Source organism: Lynx rufus, unplaced genomic scaffold (genome assembly GCF_022079265.1).
Source record: "Lynx rufus isolate CCGP_SWC_20201006 ecotype Redwood Valley unplaced genomic scaffold, mLynRuf1.p SCAF_10, whole genome shotgun sequence".
NCBI classification, from domain to species: Eukaryota; Metazoa; Chordata; class Mammalia; order Carnivora; family Felidae; genus Lynx; species Lynx rufus.
Window position 1 is genome coordinate 29,166,575 of NW_025814824.1, and position 17,201 is coordinate 29,183,775.

General features: G+C 37.7%; 1 protein-coding gene across 1 annotated transcript in view; it reads right to left on the minus strand.

The window, feature by feature from the left end:
• Positions 1-17,201, minus strand: part of FANCC (FA complementation group C) — a 265,910-nt gene that overhangs the window by 77,976 nt on the left and 170,733 nt on the right. Inside the window, exons 6-7 of the mRNA XM_047103066.1 lie at positions 9,309-9,422; positions 8,359-8,423 (exon numbers count right to left, since the gene is read on the minus strand). Of these exons, the coding sequence (XP_046959022.1) occupies positions 8,359-8,423; positions 9,309-9,422 (179 nt within the window). The remainder of the gene's footprint in view (positions 1-8,358; positions 8,424-9,308; positions 9,423-17,201) is intronic.

Consider the following 17,201-nt stretch of genomic DNA (forward strand, 5'->3'; position numbering starts at 1 on the left):
GTCTAATTCCTTCTTCAGATTTGATAGTTCTCTGTCTTTTTCTCTCTCACTTCCTCTGTGACTCCCACAAAACATACAATTGGTTCACTTGATGATGTTTCATAAGCTCTATGGTTTAATTAACGTTTCATTCTTTTTTCTTTTTATTCCTTGATTTGATAATTTCAAGTGACATGTCTTCAAGTTAACTGCTTGATCAGTCTATTGTTGAACCTCTCTAGTGAATTTTTCAATTCAGTTATTTTTTTCTTCAGCTCCAGAGTATCTGTTTGGTTGGTTTTAATAATTTGTATCTGTTGATATTCTCATTTTGTTTACACATTTTTCTGATTTCATTTAGTTGTTTATCTGTATTCTACTGTAGTGCATTGAGTTCCTTTAGGACGATTATTTTTAATTGTCAGGTGGTTCATTCATAGCTCTCCATTTCTTTAGGGTAGGTTTGTGCAAATTAATTTTGTTCCTTTGGGCCATGTTTACCTGTTTCTTTGTGTGCCTTATTTTTTGTTGTGTTTTATGCAATTGAAGAAAGCCACTTCTTCTAGTCTTTATGCACTGGCTTTGTACAGGGGAACTTTCACTAATCAACCTGGTGAGAAAATCTGGGGGTCCTTTGAATCTTTTCTGGGGATGTGTCTTCTCTGGGCTTATGTAATTTCCCAGAGAGCTTGCCAGTTTTTCAGGAGTTTGCAATCTCTTCCTCCCTCTGGTGTTTGTCTGTGGTACTGCAGGTTCTCTGGTGCTACAACAAGCCACTAAGTTTTTGTTCTCTGCAGCCCCTCTGACCTTCAAAGTGGGCTGCTTCAAGTCAGGGGAGACAAAAACCAATCCCTAGGGTAGCCCCTTCAGAAGCTGGAACATTAGATACACATTCTACTCTTCTTTCCCACCCCCCAACCCACCCAGACAGAAGCTGTGAGTTGGGTGTTTTCTCCTTACACCAACCTCCATCTGCAGCACTGCCAGCTCCCTGGGGCTACAAAAAGCAGCGTAGGGCTCTCTAACATTCATGCTCTCCAGGTATTGAAAGTCTGCTCATTCCCCATCAGTGGTCAGAGTCAGGTAAGCTACCTGAGGCAGTCCCTCAGGCAGCCCCCCCCCCAAAAGCAAGAACACTGAACATATTCCATTCTTTTCTTTCTCCCTCAAGGGACAAACAGAAAGCTAGAATTTTCCTCCCAGTCCCACCAAGCTGAGCCAGCTTAGGGGAAGGGCTACAGTGGTTGGTATAAAATGGCTTTCTTACCCATTTCAATATGGCCATTTTTGACTTTGAGCTTGCCTGGAGTATTGTAACTTCTTAATTGTTTCTGGAGTTTTCAAATAAAGGCTCTTTGGGTCATATACTATTGTTGAGTCAGTGTTTCTATAGGGAAACAAGGACTGGAGCTTCCTATTCTGTCTTGCTGACCTCACTCTTAAATTTTTTAAATGTTTATTTGTTTAGTTTTCCTCTTTTGGTAATAACTTGCTTATATTTCTTGTCCATTCCTTTAAAAACATTTTTTTATTGGGGCACCTGGGTGGCTCAGTCGGTTGAGCGTCCGACTTTGGCTCAGGTCATGATCTTGCGGTCCATGAGTTTGGGCCCCATGTGGGGCTCTGTGCTGACAGCTCAGAGCCTGGAGCCTGCTTTGGATTCTGTGTCTCCCCCTCTCCCTCCCCCTCCCCCCTCATGCTCTGTCTCTCTCTCTGTCAAAAATAAACATTAAAAAAAAATTTTTAAAGCAGGCTCCAAGCTCTGAGCTGTCAGCACAGAGATGAAGGGCTCGAACTCACGAACTGACATCATGACCATGTCAGATGCTTAACTCACTGAGCCACTCAGGCATCCTTCTTGTCTATCTCTATACTGGAGTGTTTGCCTCTTTATGACTAATTTGCAGGAGGATTACTATACTTTGTATACTAATACTTTATCTGTTTTACAGGTTGCAAATTATCTCCCAATTCTGTGGCTGATGTTTTCCACTTAACAGTGTTTTTGTTTTATCGTTTGTTTATTCTTAGTTGAGTTTTTTAAAAAATCGTCAACTTGACATATTTTGGGAGGATGGTGTAGAGTACATACACATTGCCTCTTACTGATGTTTTAAGTCTCTTACTAAATTTGTTTTTAAAGAAAATTTTTCAATTTTTTAATTATTTTTTTCAATGTTTATTTTATTTTATTTTTGAGAGAGAGAGAGAGAGAGAGCACAAGCAGGGGAGGGACAGAGACAGAGGGAGACACAGAATCTAAAGCAGGCTCCAGGCTCTGAGCTGTCAGTGCAGAGCCTGACATGGGGCTCAAACCCACTTGTGAGACCATGATCTAAGCCGAAGTCAGACGCTTAACTGACTGAGCCACCTAGGTACCCCTCTTAATAAATTTCTATTATTCAACATTCATCTCAAGGTAAAATCAAAGTCTGCACCTGACATGTAAATAAATGACTGTAAATGTTTTCTATGTCCCTCTTGGAATTCTTCTTATTACTTTTTAGGTATAATTTATATATGGACAACTATTACCACTAATGATCCATCCACTTTTAGGACTTTTCCATCACTTCAAGATCTTTTGGGCTCATCTGCAGTAAATCTCTGTTCCTATCTTTAGCCCCAGGCAGCAACTAATCTACTCTGTCTCTATAGATTTGCCTATTCTGGACACTTGGTAAAAATGAAATCATATAATATATGGTCTTCTGTGACCGGCTTCTTTCACTAAGCATAATGTTTTGAGGTTCACACATGTTGCATTGTGAATCAGTAGATTGTTCCTTTCTTACTGAGGAATGGTATTCTACTGTGTGGACATAACATATTTTGTTCATCCATTCATGAGTTGATGGGTATTTGGGTTGCTTCCACTTTTTGTTTATTATGAATAATGATATGAATATCTGTATACAAGTGTTCACATGCTTATTAGCCATTTGTACATATTTTCTGATGACATGTGTTCCAATCTTTTGCCTATTTAAAAAAATTTTTTAATGTTTACTTATTTTTGAGAGAGAGAGAGAGAGAGAGAGGCAGAGTGAGAGCCGGGGAGGGGCAGAGAAAGAGGGAGACACAGAATCTAAAGCAGGCTCCAGGCTCTGAGCTGTCAGCACAGAGCCCAGTGCGGGGCTTGAACTCACAAACAGGGAGATCATGACCTGAGCCAAAGTCAGATGCTCAACTGACTGAGACACCCAGGTGCCCCTTCCTATTGTTTTAAGTGGGTTGTCTTATTACTGAGTTCTTCATATATTCCGGATAGGAACCCTTTATCAGATGCATAATTTGAAATTATTTTCTCACAGTTTATGACTTGCCTTTTCATTTTTTAAATGGTGGTAACAGACAATACTTATTTGTTTAATCCATCCAGTTAAGGTGGACCTTTGGATCATTTCTGATTTTGAACTATTACAAAATTAATATTTGTATGAACATTTGTATACAAACATTTGTATAGAGGGGTGCTTGGGTGGCTCAGTTGGTTAAGTGCCTGACTTCAGCTCAGGTCATGATCTCACCATTCATGAGTTCAAGCCCTGTGTCGGGCTCTGTGCTGACAGCTCAGAGCCTGGAGCCTGCTTGGGATTCTGTGTCTTCCTCTCTCTCTGCCCCTTCCCTGCTCGCACTCTCTCTCGCTCCCTCAAAAATAAATAAACATTAAAAAAAATTTTTTAAAGAAATATTTGTATAGCAATATTTGTGACTACCTATGTTTTCATTTGTAGTGAGTAAATACTCAAGAATAGAGTTGGTGGGTCATATGACAAGTGTATATTTAACTTTATAATAAACTGCTACACTGTTTACCAAGTGGTCATACCACTTCACATTCTCACAGACAGCAGATCAGAGATCCAGTGGTTCTAGATCTTCTCCAACACATATTGATGTAAGTGTTCCCAATTTTAGTCATTTGAGGGAGATACACTTGGTATCATTTTTGGGTTTTTTTTCTTGCTTAATTATTTGATTGTAGTAAAACATACATAATTGTTATCATTTTAATCATTTGTATTTGGTAACCATTCAGTGCCATTAAATACACTCACATGCTGTGTACCTGTCACCACAATCCATACCCAAAGCTTTTCAGTATCCTTAACATAAACTATAGAGCCATTAAACAGTAACTCCATTCCTTCCAGCCCCTGATAACCTCTGTTCTGTTTTCTGTCTCTATTGAGTTTGCCTCTTCTAGGTACTTCATATAAATAGAATTACACAATATTTGCCCCTCTGTGTCTGGCTTATTTCACTAAGCATGGTGTTTTCAATGTCCATCCATATTCTTGCATATATAAAAATTTTATTCCCTTTTATAGCTGAACAGTATTTTCTATTGTACTTATATACCTTGTTTTGTTTCTCCACTTCATGTTTCATTGATGGGAACTTGAAGTGTTCCCACATTTTGGCTATTGTGAATAATGGTGCCATGAACACTGGTGTACGGAGAGATATCTGTTCAAGTCCCTTCTTCCATTTCTTTTGAATATATGCCTAAGAGTGGAATTGTTGGGTCTTATTTTAAGTCTATGTTTAATTTTTTGAAGAACTGCCAAGCTTTTCCACAGTGGCTGTACCATTTTACATTCCCATCAGCAGGACTATTCTTTCAGGAATCATCTTTATAGTTTGTTACATTCTCACCAACAATGCACAGGGCTCTACATTTTTAACTTACTTGCCAACATTTATTATTTTTCTTTTTTGTTTGTTTGTTTTTTAAATGACAGACCACTCTGGTACATGTGATGTGGTACCCATTGTGCCTTTGATTTGCATTTCCCTAATAACTAGTTATGTTGAACATTATTTCATGTGCTTATTGGCCAGCTCTATATCATCTTTTGAGACATGTTTAAACAACTCTACTGACCATTTGGGGTTTTTGTTTTGTTTTGCTTTTTATAATATATTTTATTGTCAAATTATTGCCCATTTTTGAATTGAGCTTTTTGTTATTGTTGAGTTTCAGTTCTTTATATACTATAGATTTTAATCCTTTATTGGATACATGACAAAAGTTTTCACTCATTCACTAGGTTGCCTTTTTGCATTCTTGATAGTATCCTGTAAATTCATAAAAATTCTTAATTTTAATGAAGTCCAATTTATCTACTTTTTCTTGGTTGCTTATGCTTATGGGGTCATTATCCAAAAAAAAAAAAAAAAAAAAAAAATCACTGCCAAACCCAATGTCATTAAGATTTTCTCCAGTGTTTTTGTTTAAGAGTTTTATAGTTTACTTTAAAGTTCAGATCCAAAGGATCCTATAAGCTGAAGGCAAAGACAATTTGTGATATAGCTTTAATTGGCAATAGCTTTACAAAAACAAAAAGGGACAAAAGTCCCTTGTTCCCAGCTTCTCTTAGTTAAATAATTCGTTAAAAATGAAATGCTCACCAATGAAGACAACTCTGAATTCTCTTACACAGTGAAGAACATTTTGTAATGTGATTAGTTGCCTTTTAATTTGTTTGAATCTATTTGATTTGTTTAGTCTAGATTTTGGAATATTATGTTTCTTTTTTTAAATATAATTTATTGTCAAATTGGCTTCCATACAACACCCAGTGCTCATCCCAACAAGTGCCCTCCTCAATGCCCATCACCCACTTTCCCCTCTCCCCCACCGCTTATCAACCCTCAGTTTGTTCTCAGTTTTATGAGTCTCTTATGGCTTGCCTTCTTCCCTCTCTGTTTGTAACTTTTTTTTCCCTTCCCTTCCCCCCATGGTCTTCTGTTAAGTTTCTCAAGATCCACATATGAATGAAAACATATGGTGTCTGTCTTTCTCTGCCTGGCTTATTTCACTTAGCATAATACCCTCTAGTTCCATCCACATTGCTGCAAATGGCCAGATTTCATTCTTTCTCATTGCCAAGTAGTATTCCATTGTATATATAAACCACATCTTCTTTATCCATTTGTCAGTTGATGGACATTTAGGCTCTTTCCATAATTTGGCTATTGTTGAAAGTGCTGCTATAAACATTGGGGTACATGTGCCCCTATGCATCAGCACTCCTGTATCCCTTGGGTAAATTCCTAGCAGTGCTATTGCTGGGTCACAGGGTAGTTCTATTTTTAATTTTTTGAAGAACCTCCACACTGTTTTCCAGAGCAGCTGCACCAGTTTGCATTCCCACCAACAGTGCAAGAGGGTTCCCATTTCTCCGCATCATCACCAGCATCTATAGTCTCCTGATTTGTTCATTGTAGCCACTCTGGCAGGCGTGAGGTGATATCTCAGCGTGGCTTTGATTTCTGTTTCCTGGCTGATGAGTGACATTGCGCATCATTTCATGTGCCTGTTGGCCATCTGGATATCGTCTCTGGAAAAGTGTCTATTCATGTCTTCTGCCCATTTCTTCACTGGATTATTTGTTTTTCGGGTGTGGAGTTTGGTGAGTTCTTTATAGATTTTGGATATTGGCCCTTTATCCAATATGTCATTTGCAAATATCTTTTCCCACTCCATCGGTTACCTTTTAGTTTTGTTGATTGTTTCCTTTGCAGTGCAGAAGGTTTTTATCTTGATGAGGTCCCAACAGTTCATTTTTGCTTTTAATTCCCTTGCCTTTGGAGATGTGTCGAGTAAAGAAATTGCTACGGCTGAGGTGAAAGAGGTTGTTGCCTTTCTCCTCTAGGGTTTTCATGATTTTCTATCTCACATTCAGGTCCTTCATCCATTTTGAGTTTATTTTTGTGTACACTATAAGAAACTGGTCTAATTTCATTCTTCTGCATGTTGCTGTCCAATTCTCCCAGCACCATTTGTTAAAGAGACTGTCTTCTTTTCACTGGATATTCTTTCCTGTTTTGTCAAAGATTAGTTGGCCATACATTTGTGTGCTCAATTCTGGGTTCTCTATTCTATTCCATTGGTCTATGTGTCTGTTTTTGTGCCAATACCATACTGTCTTGAGGATTACAGCTTTGTAGTAGAGGCTAACGTCTGGGATTGTGATGCCTCCCACTTTGGTTTTCTTTTTCAATATTACTTTGGCTTTTCAGGATCTTTTGTGGTTCCATACAAATTTTAGGGTTGTTTGTTCTAGCTTTGAGAAGAATGCTGGTGCAATTTTGATTGGGATTGCATTGAATGTGTAGATTGCTTTGGGTAGTATTGACATTTTAACAGTATTTATTCTTCCAATCCATGAGAATGGAATGTTTTTCCATTTGTGTCTTCTTCAGTTTCCTTCATAAGCTTTCTGTAGTTTTCAGAATACAGATCTTTTGCATCTTTGGTTAGGTTTATTCCTAGGTATTTTATGGTTCTTGGTGTAATTGTAAATGGGATCAGTTTCTTTATTTCTCTGTTGCTTCATTATTGGTGTATAAAAATGCAATTGAGGGGCGCCTGGGTGGCGCAGTCGGTTGAGCGTCCGACTTCAGCCAGGTCACGATCTTGCGGTCCGTGAGTTCGAGCCCCGCGTCAGGCTCTGGGCTGATGGCTCAGAGCCTGGAGCCTGTTTCCGATTCTGTGTCTCCCTCTCTCTCTGCCCCTCCCCCGTTCATGCTCTGTCTCTCTCTGTCCCAAAAATAAATAAACGTTGAAAAAAAAAATTAAAAATGCAATTGATTTCTGTACATTGAATTTGTACCCTGTGACTTTGCTGAATTCATGTATCAGTTCTAGCAGACTTTTGGTGGAGTCTGTCGGGTTTTCTATGTAGAGTATCATGTCATCTGTGAAAAGTGAAAGTTTGACTTCTTCTTTGCCAATTTTGATGCCTTTTATTTCATTTTGTTGGCTGATTGCTGATGTTAGGACTTCCAACACTCTGGTAAACAACAGTGATGACAGAGGATATCCCTGTCCTGTTCCTGATCTCAGGGGCAAAGCTCTCAGTTTTTCCCCATTGAGGATGATATTAGCTGTCAGCTTTTCATAAATGGCTTTTATGATGCTTAAGTATGTTCCTTCTATCCCAACTTTCTTGAGGGTTTTTATTAAGAAAGGATGCTGTATTAAGTCATATATGCACATCAACTATCTGTGGCCTTGGAAATACTGTTTGTATGTGTATGTATACTGTATGTATAACACAAACACATACACACTCTCTGAACTGAGTCCTTCCTTTGTTTGTGTATCCCTTACTGTATGTGTAGGGATTTTTACTCAGGGTCACAAGGGACGTTGCATGATTTACTGCCCTAAAAAGCTGAAAGAATAGTGATTTAAAAAGAAAGTTTCATAAAATTCACAAATTTGCCATGTATAAATAATCTCTTCACACAGAATATAACTGTAACCATGAACATGAATTTCCTAAGAATTATAAAATTTTTCTCTCATAACCAAACTGATACATTTTGAAACTTGAGAAAGGGGATGTTTAGTTTAACACCTACCGCCTTTGAGTGTTAAATCCATTAAGATGATTCTCTCGGAGTTCAGACACTAACGATAAAACCATCTGTAAAACAAAATCAGTTGCAGGTTAACTCACACTGCAAAACAGGATTACATCAGTTCTATTTTTCTTGGTGTGAGTGATATTTCCGTTGAGATTCCCTACTCTCCCCTACCCGTCCTCTCCTTGTTTTACTTTGTCAAAATGAAAAGAAAGCAGTGCCAAGTCACATTTACAAATAACTTGGATTTTATTTTTAATGTCTGTTATTCTGCATTCCAATGTAAGCAAATGAACAATAGATCATTAATTTCCTAAGAAAACCAAACCTGTTAAAAAAAAACCACATTAAAGTTAGCTTATTTTTTCTTGCCTAATTTAGTACTTTATCTTTTAAAAATTCTATTTATGTATAAAGTTTCCAAAAGACCAGAAAAGTTAACAAACATTATTTAGAAGAGTTATGTTAAGATCATAAATTAAAATTTCTTGAATTTGGCTAAAATTCAAGGCAGAAGAAAACATAGCTTTAATAATAAGACGAGAATATATAACACTATTTACAACACTGTCATTTATTGAATTTTTTGCTTTAACATAAATTCCTATCAGGAATTTTAAATACAAAATGCGTCTAACAGTAAAAGGGTGTGTTTACATTGTTTAAGGAAATCTCTTCTTCCAAAAATCTTTGAGAGAATAAATGAGATCTGTTAAGAGAAGAAAGGGGTTGGGTGATTTAGAATAACCTCTCCTGGTTTCCCTCTTTTTTCTCAGAATCTCCCGCCTCAGGTTTCTTCCTTATATGGCTATAAGTCTGCCCAAGGTAAGAAGAGATAAACAGAGAAAAGTTAAACATCTCTCCTGGAAGAGTGAAATATTTCCATTTACCCTTTTTGCTGATGGTACATTAAACAACAAAAATTTCAATACATTAAAAATACTCACATTTTTAAGCAAACCAGGATAGTAATCTGCAGGTGCATATCCAAGACCTTGAATAAAAAGATCAACTTCTTTTGTATCAAATTTGAACGCTGACAGTACATGAGATAGCAAGCCCTTAAAAACATGAACAGAAAAAGTTATTAAAAGTGAGTGCAAGTGGCATGTGCCTATTACATATAATGCCTAGAACCCATGTCCTCTGTAAATGCGGTGATCTCTATGAAAGGAGTAACCTTAGTTTGTCCAAATACCCAGTTCATGTGGATTCAAGATATAAAGAAATAAGTTGGCCTTAAAATTATCATATTAAAATAGGTCATTTATTTTACTATTCTATTTTTTCTCTTTATTTTTATAGAGAGCAAGAGAGAGCACACAGGTGGGGGAGAACATCTGGGGGGGTGGGGAAAGAGGGAGAGAAAGAGAGAAGGAGAGGGGGGGATGGAAGGAGAGAGAGAGACAGCCAGAGAGAGGGAAAGCCAGAGAGGGAGAGGGAGAACCTCAAGCAGGCTCCATGCTCAGGGCAGAGCCCAACACGGGCTCAAGATCAAGAGATCAAGAGTTGGATGATCAACCAACTGAGCCACTCAGGTGTCCCCAAAATACATCATTTTAAACAAATGTTAACAGTGAAGCAAAAATAATGAATGAACAATGCTTACCCATATTAAGAATGTGATCTTTATTGTTTTTAACTCAGCAAAATATTTTTATCAAAGTAGATACAATAATTTAACACATGACAAGGAACACACCACAAATTACTAGGGAAAGATTATGAATTAATAAATGGTGCTCTGGGAAAAATATTTTAAAAAATTAGATTTGTACCTTATGTCATTCATTAAAATATACCTGAACTTAATGTAAATTAAAGGGATCAATGTAAAAATTAAGTAAGGGGTACCTGGGTGGTTCAGCTGGTTAAGGGTCTGACTTCGGCTCAGGTCATGATCTCATGGTTTGTGAGTTTGAGCCCCATGTCAGGCTCTGTGCTGACAGCTCAGAGCCTGGAGCCTGCTTCAGATTCTGTGTCTCCCTCTCTCTCTGCCCCTCCCCCGCTCATGCTGTGTCCCACTGTCTCAAAAATAAATAAACATCAAAAAAAAAATTTTTTTTTAAATGAATGGGGAAGAACTTTGTAAACTGAAAATTAAGAGAGCAAATCATTGGCTGTTCTAAATAGAAATAAAATCTTGTGTCTTCAGAAAATAATATAAGCAAAACCTAGGAAGAATTTTAACAATAACATATAACCATAAGTAGTCAAATTCTTGTGCAAAATATCATATGACAAACACTAAGAACATACATAAAAAATGAGTATGAACAGATAATTCATAAGACAAAATACAAACGTGCAAGAAACACATGGATAAATTCTTCACCCTCAAACTCAAAGGGTAAATTTAAGCATCAACATACCATTTTTCACTTAATGAATTAAAGATTTTTACAGACCTAAATACCAAATGCTCATCTGGGTTCTCTGAAACAGGTACTCTGTATGAGCTATTAAAATATAAATGGGTATCCATATATCCTGCTGCTGTGAACCACACTGAGGCACCCCCAGAGAGTGTGAGTGGGTATAACACAGCCTATAACCCACCCTAAGCTTGGACTGCCAGGGCTATGTCTGCCCAGAGGTTTATAACCTGAACAAAGGCGCCTTATAGATTAATAGAGGCCTGCCTTATAGAGATCAACTTGAAAATATATATTAAAGGTTTTTTAAAAGCATTCAGAAGTTTTAATGTACCTGGCACACATTTAAGGAAATAAACCTAAAATGATGATGGGGATTATACTCAAAAGATGTTCACTACAATGTTCTTTCTCAGTGAAAAATGTCTAACAGCAGAGACTAATTTATCATACCCTCATTCAGTGGCTCATTGTAAACCATTAAAATGTTTATAAAGAATTTATGAGAGCATTTTAAATGGTTATATTACAATTTTAAATGAAGAAAGGAAGATGCAAATTTTAATACACAGAAACAATCTCATCAATTTAAAAATAATCCACACCATACATGGAAATGAAAAAATAATGAAGAAACTATCACCAAATATTAATAGTCTCTGTGATGGTGCTATTATGGATATATGTTTTTTCTTTCTTTCCTTTTTTTTTTTTTTTGTTCCTTTAAGAGAGGGAGAGAGTGCAAGCAGGAAGAGGGACAGAGGGATGGAGGGAAACAGAAAGACACAGAGAGAGAGAGACAGAGAGAGAGAAAGAGAGAGAATATCTCAAGCAGGCTTCACGGTCAGCACAGAGCCCGACACAGGGCTTGATCCCACAACCCTGGGATCACAGTCTGAGCCAAAACCAAGAGTCTGTCACTCAACCGACTGAGCCACCCAGGCACCCCTATATTTTTCCTTCTTTCTACTTTGGTATATTTTCCAGTTTCCTATGCATGTATGTGTACTATTTTTATACTCAGGAAAAAAAATTTACTTTTTGAAAAAGTGTTATACTTGGAAACATTTTGTTTTTTAGTAGTAGCTTTATTGAGATATAATTCATATACTATTAAGTCTACTCTTTAAAGTATGCAACTCAGTGGTTTTTCGTATATTCACAGGGAAATAAGCCACTTTATTTTTTTAACTCCTGCACTGCATTCTGTAAGTACACATTACAAGATAAAGTAAACTTGTGTATGTGCATCTAAATTTGTGAGTCCATACACATATACTTAGATAGGACTAAACCTAGGGAAATAAAATAATATAATAAATTTCACCTACCATCACACTTAATAAGCATTAAAAACACCAAAGGCTGACTCTCCCTCACTGGCCTGTTTGAAGCTACATAGGGGCTGTAGGCTCTTTGGCCCCTCAGGACTTTACGATGTCCTACTCTCTCTGCCATGAAGGTTCTTCCAGACCTGTTTAAATGTCACTTCTTGAGGGAATTCTAACAGTTAAGACAACTAAAATTTACTGAGTGCTTTCCATGTGTGAAATGTTGTGCTAAGTTCTCTAAGTATGGCATCTCAGTTAAAATCCCATTAATCAAATTTTTAATAAAAATTCAATTAAGCAAGTTTCAATTAAGCCACCTATAAACAGGCGGCTACTATCATTATAATTCACACGATTGACCCTTAAAAAGTTAAAGCACAAAGTACTACAGACCTAGTTGGTATAAAAAGTAATGCAGTGTATGTACAATAGAAGGAAACTGATTTCAAGGCTGCAACAGTTAAGAATCAGTTACGACTGTAGATCCTAAGGAAAACCATGCCAAGGCTTTCCCCTATAAATCCAGTGCCTCCCAGAAGCACTCACATCCTGGGCCTTGGACCAGTGAGTGGAGGCTGGCTTCCCAAAAGTGCAGGAGTTACTTTGGTAGCTGAGCCAATGAAAGTTTAAAAAAAAAAAATCTAGGACATTCAATAGATTCAGAGGGGGTGACCAGGGATTGTAACTAATTCCTGAGAAATATTTAAAGTAGCCATAAACAGTTCCCTAGACAGTATTCACAATGCCTGTATTATGCAAGCTGACTATAACACCTAAGGTCTTGGAAAAATGAAAACAACCTAATTGTCAGACCTGTCCTGGCCTAAATTCCCAAAATGATATGGGTAGAAACTGATTTTTAAAAAATCAAATGCTATAAATATTAGTTCCCCACCCCACCTCTTGACCTGTTTAAAAAACAAAAACAAACAAAAAACCCCATACTGTAATATTCAGTGTTGGCAAGGATGTGGTGAGAGGGGTACTCTGCTGTTGTTGGGAGCACAAATTTATAAAGCCTTTCTGGGAAGTCACTTGATGTTATGTAGCCAAAACCTTAAAATTCATATCCTTTTACCCAGTTATTTAATTTCCAAGAATATATCTTAATGAATGTTTTAGGTTCATAAGCAGCATTACTTATAACAGTGAAAAACTGCAAGCAACAAAAGTACTCCACACAGCACTGAACTGGTTGAATTCATCATGGTTTAATCCAACAGTGTGAATTACGTTGTAAAAAGATATTTAATGACAATGCAACAATTTAAAAAGCAAGGTGTCAAACTGTGTTTGATGTGATTTTAATTTTGTATGGAAAAAAAATGCTAGGAAGAAATGTAACAAATAGTTAAAACGGATTTTTTTCTAGTAGTGATTTAAAATTTCTTCTTTAAACTATCTGCATTTCCAAAGTTTCTACTATTACCAAAGCTGGGGTTACTTACTCTATGGCCAAAACTTATAAGGAACCTCCCTATATCCACTCTACATGAGGCAGCTTGAATAATTTTTTTTATCATAACAATGCAAATCTGATTGGTCTTCAGCTTAAGATCCTCTACGGCTTACTTTTTACCATAAAAAATGTTTTGTAGGGGTGCCTGGGTGGCTCAGTCAGTTGAGCAACTGACTTCAGCTCAGGTCATGATCTCATGGTTTGTGGGTTCAAGCCCCGCATCAGGCTCTGTGCTGACAGCTCAGAGCCTGGAGCCTGCTTCACATTCTGTGTCTCCCTCTCTCTCTGCCCCTCCCCACTCATGCTCTGTCTCTCTCTGTCTCAGAAATAAATAAACATTTAAAAAAAAATGTTTTGTAAAATAAAATTACATGCGGGGCACCTGGGTGGCTCAGTCTGTTGAGCGTCCAACTTCGACTCAGGTCATGATCTCACGGTCTGTGGGTTCAAGGCCAGCGTCGGGCTCTGTGCTGACAGCTCAGAGCCTGGAGCCTGTTTCAGATTCTGTGTCTCCCTCTCTCTCTGCCTCTCCCCCACTCTCACTTTGTCTCACTCTGTCTCTCAAAAATAAATAAATGTAAAAAAAATTTTAAAAATAAAATAAAATTACATGCTTTAACTTATGTCTGTTTTTCCCATAATTCCCTAAATACAAACTGCTATGGAGGGCCAAGAGAGTTTTATTCCTGGATAAAATAAGCATAGGTCCTGAGAAACAGCATACTGAGGTCTGGCTATGGTTACATAACTTCCAGACACCTCAAACTTTAGACCTTCAAATCTCTTTTTTAAAGTAAACTTAAAAACTGACAAGCAGTTCTCATTGTTAAGAATTTTTTTTTTACTGCCACCTAGTGGCTACCAGAAAACCATTAAACACAAAACCATTCAAGATTCTGTAGGCATCTAACGCCTGGACAAAAATTCATTCCTACAGTCGTATGATAATTGATTCTTTTGTAAATGCCAACAGAGCAGTCTTGGAGATTGTCTATTTCAATCTTCTCATTTTACTAATGAACTGATGAAGAACTGGTTTTCTGAATACAGGAATCAATATCAACAAAAAGGACATGAATGTAAACAAACAGGCTCTGACTTGAAGGGCTTAAAGAAAAAGTGCAAATCATTCAATCATCCTGGCTGTCTAAGATCCTTCAAGGGTGGAAGGTGCAGTAATGAACACAGCTGTGGGCAAAACATCTGAAGTCCAATTTTGATTCATGCAGGAGTTTTAAGAACTCTGCTAGTATTTAAAAAGCCATTTTAAAAATGCTTATACCATTTATGGTGAACTTTCATTAAGGAGAGACATTTTAAATAAACCAGAGGAAAATCCACTGCCCTTGTTTTCAGGTGCTCTTTTTGTCCTCACCTCACTGTATCTGCTCTATCTTGAACAGGCAGCACATTCACAAGCGGGTTAGGAAAGTTGGACCAATGAGGCTGTGGTTTGGCTCACTGTTGGGTTGTGGAAGAAGGGCTGTGGTTTCTGCTCAGGCAGAGGGTTAGGAGAGCCAAACTGTGGTCAATCTTCTTGAACTGAGACAGAGCACATATTTCATGCTTCTCCAAACAATTTCTTCATCTGATCATTAAAGTCTTTTAGAATTTCCATCACTTTGGTCTCTATTGCATCTAGCTCTTTATATTAAAAAACTGTTTAAACAAAGATCCCTTATTCATTCAACAAACATTTTGAGTGTGATCTGTATTCAAGCCACTCTCCTACGGTATTGGGATATGAAGCCCCTGCAGCCCATGGAAGGGAGATGGAGATGGAAACAGCCGTAATAGAAGACAGAATGCAGTAAGTGCTACAACGAGGGGGTAAGACAATCACTGTGGGAACAGAGGAAGTAATGATTAATTCCAACTGTAGGGTTTCAGAGTGCTCCCAGAGATGATGACTTCTGAGCTGATTCTGATAGCTGGGTAAGGACAGCAAGAGTGAGGGGAAGGAGGCAGGGAAAGAGAGAAGATAGGCTGTGTAATGGGACGGACAGAGAAAACAACTAGGGAAGGAGAGAGAGAACTGGTGGGAAAGAACTATGGGAAAGGCCATAGTAGGCAGAGCAAAGACACATGGCAAATACTCCTGTCAATCCTCCTGCTCCCAGCCCTTGCTGGATGCCTCAGCACAGCTCACCCCCTACCTCTCCCACCCCTGCACCACACAGGGCTTCAGCCCACCTGGTCAAACTTACTTCTCCTGGTCTTTCTCTTTGATCTCTGCAATCTGGTGACAGCAGGCTCCCTGCTGGTCACCACATTCATCCTCCCCTTTCCCACCTCCATACCATTTCCTTATCCTGAGAAATCCAACAACCTCCACACATTTCTAGCTGCCAAAATTACACATATTTTTCAAAAATCCATCTTTCTCCAAACTCCTGTTCCAGTGCCTGACAGGATGAAATCGTACTCTCCTGAAATCTCCATGGTACCCTATTTGTAGTTCTCTGACAGTGCCTACCAAGTTCTGCCTTGCACCATAGTTACCTGTTTCCTCTTCTACTCATTAGCCCACCGGCTCCCCAAGAAAGGGACAGTCTTACTATCTTTATATTCCTTAGAGCAAAAGCTAGCCCACTACACTGCACATAATAGGCATTCAATAAACACTAGCCTGGGGCGCCTGGGTGGCTCGGTAGGTTAAGCGCCAGACTTCTGTGGGTTCACCACCTTGGGCTCTGTGCTGACAGCTCAGAGCCTGGAGCCTGCTTCAGATTCTGTCTCCCTCTCCTTCTGCCCCTTCTCTGCTTGCACTTTGTCTCTCTCTCAAAATAAAATAAAGACATAAAAAAAATTAAGAAAAAAAATAAAAATAAACACTAGCTTAATAAAAATAAATAGAATGAATTGCTCATTTACAGTTACTGAACAATATAATCACTGCAGGATTCCTCTGTGACCTCATTACAGGATACAATAATAAATTTTGACCAAAAAATTTAATCCTCAAGGTATAACACAACATGTTTAATCTTATCTTCTCTCAAGCCTTTACCAAAGCATCTGGTCTATCAGTTGTCGGCCAATAGAACTGCTACCATTTTGAATACTTGGCAGGTTCCTTTATTGTATAAAAATACATGTGCCCAAATACTGAATTAGTCACTTTTTTTATATTCCCATGGCATTTTATGTAAATATCTAGTAAAACATTTGTTATTATCCTGTTTGTTATACTTAAGTAATATTAAAATTCACAATTAATTATATCATTGCAAGTGATTTAGTTTCCTAAATTAGATACCATAGTGAAAACTGGCTAATTTTCTTAATAACACAATCTTAAATTATCATTGCCCCCTGACAAGAAACACAGTCTAGAATCTACACTAACATCTAAGCACCACCTAAATATATTACTTCACTGAAAAAGAAGAAAAATCCTCTATAAAGTTAAAATGGACCAGCAGTGCTCTGTGCATAGTACTACACGACAAAACAACAAAGAAGATAAATGTTACAAAACTTTAAAAAGCATATATTAAAGACCTGCCTAAATGGAAAGATATACTATAGCCTCAGCAAGAAAAATTCAATGTCACAAAGAAGTAAATTCTCATACAAACTCAATGGAGTGCCATTAACAATCCTAAATAGGTTTCTGTTTGGTGGGACTTCTGAAGCTTGTCTAAAACTCACAGAGAAAAGCAAGTACTCAAA